At 51.7% G+C, this 7,575-nt stretch overlaps 1 protein-coding gene across 1 annotated transcript in view; it reads left to right on the top strand.

Moving 5' to 3' along the window:
* Nucleotides 1-1,628: 1,628 nt before the first annotated feature.
* Nucleotides 1,629-7,575, top strand: part of ACP4 (acid phosphatase 4) — a 9,637-nt gene continuing 3,690 nt past the window's right edge. Inside the window, exon 1 of the mRNA XM_008072161.1 lies at nt 1,629-1,778. Within this exon, the coding sequence (XP_008070352.1) occupies nt 1,629-1,778 (150 nt within the window). The remainder of the gene's footprint in view (nt 1,779-7,575) is intronic.

Genomic DNA, 7,575 nt, shown 5'->3' on the forward strand with positions numbered 1-7,575 from the left:
AAAAAAAAAAAATGATATTGCTTCTTACCAGATGAGAAGGTGGGTGAAATGTAATCGGAGGCTGGGCTGTCTCCCAGGACATTCACCTGGCGGTGCTGGAGATGGAGGTGGGGGATGGGGAGGGGGCGGTAAGCCAGGGGCAGCTAGCAGACTGCTTATTTGTGGTGGGGCAGGGATGGTGAGTGTTGAAGGTTGAATAGGAGTTTGCTCAGAAGAGAGGAAGCTGTGTTAATACAATAATGGTGGAGATGATGATGATAACCCCAGACACTTTGCAGCTTACAAACTCTATTCACGCCTTTGATCTTGGGCTGCCTTTGCTGTGGCCTTCTGGAGCCCATCAGACAAAGATTTTCACTTTTGTCCGAAGAAGAGGAAAACCAGACTTGGAGAGAAGTCACAAGTCTGAAGTACACTGCAGTCTGTGTTGGTGTCGGGGGTGAGTTGGCCTGCTCCTTCTCTGTGCTCTCACACCCCGAGTGGGAACGTCCTTCCTCCTTTCAGAATGTTCCTCACAGACTCCTACTCATCCCTCAAAACCCATCACGGATTCTGGGCCCCTAGCCTCAAACCTGAGAGTCTAGGCCCTCATCACCCTCCTCCCTCAGACCCTGGAGTTCAAGCCTCACCTCCTGCCCCACCTCCCCAGCTCATTCCTCAAACATGGAGCCCCTGGACACAGATCAGGCCCGAAGCTGTGTGCCAAGGCAGTGCGGGGGAGCAGGGTACGTGCTGGTTCAGTTACGTTTATTTGGTCTCAGAGGCCAGTGTGGTGGTCCAGGGGGAGGCCGGACTCTGGGCTTGGGACATCCTGGGTCTTCTCATTGCTGAGCCTGAGAGAGGAAGACAGAGACAGAGAGATACACAGAGACACAGGAGACAGAGAGAGACACCCGGAGACACCAGAGAGACAGAGACTCAGCTCCCTGGCCGCCCTGCCACTCACCTTGTTGAAGAAATAGATGGAGGCCAGGATGGTGAACACGGCCATGGCCAGGGTCACATTCTGGGGGGAGGAGGCCAGAGGTCGAGACCCTCGCCCCTGTCCCCGCTTCGCCCGGTGTCTCCCGCCCCCGCCAGCGCCCTCCTCACTTCTTGGAAGTTCATCGCCATGCGCTCCCAGCCACTCGCCCGCTCGGCCTCTCTCTCCCTTTCCTGGGCCTCTGAGCCAGAGAAGAGAGCAGACCTGCCCTTGAGAGGGGTTGTCGGAGAGACCAGAATGGTGACCGTGGCAACGACGGAAGGGCATTCTGGGCAGAGGGGCCGGTCGGGCTGGGGCTCAGGGGAGCCGGGGACGTGGGCGCGGCAGGCTTGTCCCACGCAGGGTCTGAATTTGCATCATGACGTGTGTGGAGATGGGAGGGTCTGGGTCTCAAACGCCAGGCTGAGGAGTGGGAGTTTCTCCCTGGAGGGTGCTGGGGAGCCATGGAGGGTTGTGGGCAGGGGAGAGATCAGGTCAGCTTTGGGTGGAGAAATAGCTCGAAGCAGTAGAAGGCTGGAGGCAAGGGGCCCAGGAAAGACCCCCCCACCCTGTTCATCTGCTGAATGTGAGGTTGCGACATGGTAGTGGCCAGACTCTGCGTTCCAGTGTCTGGCCGCTAGCCTTGGGGGTGGAAGAAGCGGTGATCATGGTAGAAACTGTGGTGGTGGCAGCTGCAGTGGTCTCCGGCCGTTTGGCCCGCAGGTACGGTGCTGTGCCCCTGACCTTGGCCGCTCTGACTGTCACCTATGGGCACCTGCGCTTTCTTGGCCATCGCACCTTTAGAACGAACTTCCAGGTGACCAGAAGTCTGGAGGACAGAGAAAGTCCCGCAGGGTCTGGATTCCTGAATCTGCCTCCCGCTGAAATGTGTCTGCACCTGCTGATCAGTCCTCAGTCATCTGAGGACATGCACAGGGGACAGCCTGGTGTGGTGGTCCCGGCTGAGGTGGGAGGGGGAAGGCAACGCCGGCCTCTGGGCTCAGCCCTCCAACACAGAGCCAGAGGACGGAGGTGGGGGTGGCCCAGGCAGAAGGGCCTCGAATTCCAACCCCGGCACCTGCTGGGTGGCTCAGGTGAGTCACTTCAGACTCTGGGCCCATCTCCTTGTTTGTCATATAAAGAAAATAGAGGTTGGGCATGGTGGCTCATGCCTGTAATCCCAGCACTTTGGGAGGTAGAGACGAGAGGATTGTCTAAGCTCAGGGAAGCTCGAGCAACATGGTGAGACCTCATCTTTACAATAAATCAAAAAATTAGCTGGGTGTGGTCGTGCATGCTTGTGGTCCCAGTTACTTGGAAGGCGGAAGCAGGAGGATCACCTGAATCCAGCAGGTTGAGGCTGTGGTGGCTGTGAGCGTGCCATTGCACTCCAGCCTGAGTGACAGAGTGAGACATCAACGCAAAAAAAAAAAGAAAGAAAGAAAAAGAAAATAGAACCTGGTACACTTAGTCATCTTTGGGATTTAAGGCCATCTGTCTATCATCTATTCGTTTATCATCTATCCATCCATCTATCCATCTGTCATCTACCATCCATTTATCATCTATCCATCTGTCCAGCCATTCATCCATCTGCCATCTATCCCATCCATCCATCCATCCATCCATCCATCCATCCATCCATCCATCCATCTGTTGTCTGTCACCTTTATCTATCCATCCATCCATCCATCCATCCATCCATCCATCCATCCATCCATCCATCTGTCATCTGTTCTGTCTATATCATCTCTATTTATCAGTCCATTCATTCATGCATCCATCCAATCATCCATCCATCTGTCATCTATTATATCTATCTATCATCATCATCTGTCTATCATCTCTATCAGTCCACCTGTCCGTCTGTCCATCCATCCATCCATCCATCTGCCACCTATCATCTCTGTCTACTAGTCCATCTATCCATCCATCCATCCATCATCACAGCCATCCATCTATCCCTCTGTCATCTATCCACTCTATCTATCTATCCTCTGTGCATCCATCATCTATCATCTCTATCCATTCCTCCATCTTTCCATCCATCCATCCGTCCATCTCTCTATCCATCTATCCACCTGTCATCTCTATCCATCTATCCACCCATTTATTTATCCATCCATTCACCCATGCATTCATTCATCTATCCATCTGTCATCTCTCTATCTGCCTCCCTACCTACCTATCCATCCCTCTGTCCATCTATCATCTCTATCCATTCATCCATCCATCCGTCCATCATCTATCATCTCTATCGATCTATCTGTCTGTCTATCTGTCTATCTATCTATCCGTCTATCTATCTACCTACCTATCTATCTACCTGTTCAGCCATCTATCCGTCCGTCCATCTGTCCATCTTTATCCATCCATCCATCCATCTGTCATCACATCCATCCATCCATCTATCCATCCATCCATCCATCCATCCATCCATCCCTACCACCAAAAAGGAGACTAGATGTCTTGGTATTCGGATAGTTATTCACACTCTCTGTGGCAGATGTATTATTTTCAGTGGTTACAAACACAGAATTGTTGGGTGTGAATAAGTGCTCTACACTGCGTCAGTAAGGAGTGAGCCACTGCTTCTGGGGAAAACATATTTTTTCATTAATGAATTAACGGTTCAGTATTTGTTGATGGGTGTTTGTGGTTTTGTGCTACAACCCCCGCGAGTCATGAGAATTGGCTGGAAAATGACACCTCAGGGCGCCAACCAGAAGATTCCAGAGCAGGTGAGACAATCAACAGGTGACAGGCACGTCCCTCCAACAAGTCCATGTCACAACACAAAACAAAGGCAAGTGGACTCGCTGTGGTTTTACAGATCTGTAAGAGTCGTGGGAACAGGTTTGGTGTGACCCTGGACTGGGTGTGGTTTGGACAAACCAGCTAGAAAGGATGTTTGGGGAGAAACTGGAGGACACTTGAATAGAGACCAGGTGTCAGATAAGACGGAAGGGTTATTGCCGTGGAAAGAAGGAGATTGTTGATGAATTGAAAGACACGGGTTACAAAACAGTGGGTATGGCATGATCTCCTTTGGGCAAGAAGTCCATAGATGAAAAATGCACATTAAAAAACCAGAATATTGGCCAGGTCTGGTGGCTCAAGCCTGTAATCCCAGCACTGTGGTAGGCAGAGGCGAGAGGATTGCCTGAGCTCACGGGTTCAAGACTGGCCTGGGCAACTTGGCGAGACCTCATCTCTACAATAAATCAAAAAATCAGCCAGGCGTGGTGGTGCACGCCTGTAATTCCAGCTACTCGGAAGCGGAAGGATTGCCGAAGCCCAGCAGGTCGAGGCTGCGGTGGCCGGGAGCGTATCGCTGCATTCCAGCCTGGGCGACGAAGTGAGACTCTAAACTCAGAAAAAAAAAAAAGAATAAAAAAATATGTGTTGTTTTAGTCCCCTCAGTTGGTAGTAATTTGTCATGGCAGTCCCAGGACAGGAAGACACACTCCCCGGGCGTCACAGGGCAGGGGAGGAGGTGACGTCACTAACCCCAGAAGAGAAAGCGCCCCGAGAGGCTATGTGACAGTGGGTACCTCCCACCCTCTGAATTCTCCTCTCACGGGCTGACCCCAACTGGAATCCCAAGGGCAGGGGGGCCAGGGTGGTGCTGAGGGCATTGGCAGCCTCAAGGACCCAGGGCAGCACAGAGTGGGATCTGGAGGAGGTGGGAAGGCCAGTGAGGAGAGGACTGGCCCCCTAAGATGCCCACGTCCCAATCCCTGGAACCTGTGAACATGCGGCCTTACACAGTAAATGGAGCTTTGCAGATGGGATTCAGCGAAGGATCTGGAGGCGAGGTGCTGATTCTGGAGTAGCCGGGTGGCCCAATGTCATCACAAAGGTCCTTATAAGAGGGAGGAGAAAGCCGGGCTCGGTGGCTCAGCCTGTAATCCCGCACCTTGGGAGGCTGAGGTGAGTGGAGCCCATGGGTTCGAGACCAGCCTGGGCAACCTGGCGAGACCTCATCTCTACAATAAATCAAAAAAATTAGCCGGGTGTGGTAGTACATGCCTGTAGCTCCAGCTACTTGGAAGGCTGAGGTGGAAGGATCGCCGGAGCCCAGCAGGTCGAGGCTGCAATGGCCGGGAGCAGCCACTGCACTCCAATCTGGGTGACAGAGTGAGACTCCAACTCAAAAAAAAAAAAAAAAAAGAGAGAGGAGATGGGGAAGACTCGATTCTAGAATCAGAAACGGCAGGAAGGCTGAGGCAGAAGGATTGCTTGAGCCTGAGAGTTTGAGACCAGCCTGGGCAACATCATGAGACAGACCTCAGCTCTACAAAAAAATACAAAAATTAGCTGGGCATGGTGGCATGTACCTGTAGTCCCAGTTACTTGAGAGGTTGAGGCAGGAGGACCACTTGAGCATAGGAGTTTGAGTTTGTAGTAAGCTACGATTGTGCCACTGCACTCTAGCCTGGGTGACAGAGCTAGATCCTGAGTTAAAAAGAGAGAGAGAGAGAGAGAGAGAGAGAGAGAACGCGCTGGGCATGGTGGCTCACACCTATCATCCCAGCACTTTGGGAGGCAGAGGTGAGAGGATTGCCTGAGCCCGCAAGTTCGAGATCACCCTGGGTAACTTAGCGAGACCTCATCTCTACAATAAATTTTAGAAAATTAGCTGGGTATGATGGCGCATACCGGTAGTTTCAGTTATTTGGAAGGCTGAGGCAGAAGGGTCGCCTGAGGCCTGAGCCCAGCAGGTTGAGGCTGTGGTGGCCGTGAGCCTGCCACTGCCCTCCAGTCTAGGGAACAGTGAGACCCCAACTCAGAAAAAAAAAAGAGAGAGAAGAAAAGGAATTCAGGAAGCAGGTTGATGAGGAAACATCTTCATTTACTTAAAGAAGGTCATTGTGGAGCCAACCTCCAAGGCAGCTGCCATGATTCCCACTGTCTGGTGTTCATGCCCTATGAAAACAATCGAACATGGCGGATGTGGTGGAGGGTGACTTCGGAGGCTAAGGCACAAAAGACGCTGTTCTCTCGGACGGCTCGCTCTGGGGAAGCAGCTGCCATCTGGCGAGGGAGCCCCAGCAGCCTCTGGAGAGGTCGGTGTGGTGAGAAACTGAGGCCTCCAGCCAAAAGCCACATCGGAAGCTTAGAAGTGGCTCTTGCCAACCGTTTCCAAATGGTTGCAGCCCTAGCCTAGTTTGACTGTGACCTTGCGAGAGACCTTGAGCCAGAATCACCACTAAGTCCCTCCCACAATCCTGGCCCACAAAACCTGTGAGAAATTATAAATGTTTACTGTTCAAAAAATTTTTTTATTATAAAGATGTGGGGTACAATTCAGGCTTAGGTATATAAACATTGATCATGCAGGTACCCTTGTTGATGAGGTATGCCCCTCCCTCCCCTAGCAGTTTCCCTCAACTGCCAATCCCACCCCCCCAACAGTTTCCCACTACTGCCAATCACCTTCTTATAGCATTATAATTGTTCAAGGTCTGCTTATGAGTGAGAACATATGAACTCTGTTCTTCGTTTCTGTGATAAATCACTGAGTATGGTGAACTCCAAATCCATCCAAGTTGCTGCAAAGTCCATATATTTGTCCTCCTTTATGGCTGCATAATATTCCATATGTTTACTGTTTTAAGTTGCTAAGTTTGAGGGCAATTTGCTACATGGCAATAAATAACATGACTACTTAGTAGCTATTCTTTGCAAAACCCTGTTCTAAGTGCTAAATATATTGGGACCTGTCTAATCCTTAAAGCGACTCTCTAGGGTATAGACTGTGCTTGTGGCCAATCTCTCTGGTCACACAGCTTGTAAATGGTGAAGCTGGGATTTGAACCCAGTCTGCCCTGCTCCAGAGTCTGGATGTTCAACCACTGGTTCTGGCCAGCTGTGGGTGGTACAGAAAGAAGATAAAACCTCCAAGAAGCCTGAGAGAGCCTCAAAGTATCTCAACTATTTTTTTTTTGAGTCGGAGTCTCACTCTGTCGCCCAGGCTAGAGTGCAGTGGCACGCTCACAGCCACCGCAGCCTTGGACCTGCTGGGCTCCAGTGATTCTTCCGCCTCAGCCTTCCAAGTAGCTGGAACCACAGGCATGCGCCACCACACCCGGCTAATTTTTTGATTTATTGTAGAGACGAGGTCTCACCAATTTACCCAGGCTGGTCTCAAACTCCTGGGCTCAGGCAATTCTCTCACCTAGGCCTCCCAAAGTGCTGGGATGCCAGGTGTGAGCCACCACACCCAGGGAGCCCCAATATTTAAGGAGCAAAGACAGGAAGCACTGATTTGGGATGGGGAAGGGAGGAGGGAAGAGAGAATGAGTCTAGGATGTGGGGTGGGAGTAGGGAGTCTCTTTTCCCGAGTTTGCATCCAGGTTAAAGGCACTTGGGTTCAGATCCCAGCTTTGCCATTCACTGGGTGTTTTCTCAGACAAGTTACTGAACGCTCCCATGCCTCAGTCTCCCCACTTGGGATGGTGCGGCGTTGCGGATGCCACCAGGGGTTGTCGTGAAGATTGAACGGGTTAATTGGAGGCTGGCAGAGGCCTTGGGGGAGCTGGATCCCCGGGCCAGGGAGGCGTGCTGGGACCTGCTTGACGGGGGGCTGAGGCAGAGGGAAGGCGTGGGCA

The sequence above is a fragment of the Carlito syrichta genome, unplaced genomic scaffold (genome assembly GCF_000164805.1).
Source record: "Carlito syrichta isolate Samal-C Ts95f unplaced genomic scaffold, Tarsius_syrichta-2.0.1 Scaffold314869, whole genome shotgun sequence".
Lineage (NCBI taxonomy): Eukaryota > Metazoa > Chordata > Mammalia > Primates > Tarsiidae > Carlito > Carlito syrichta.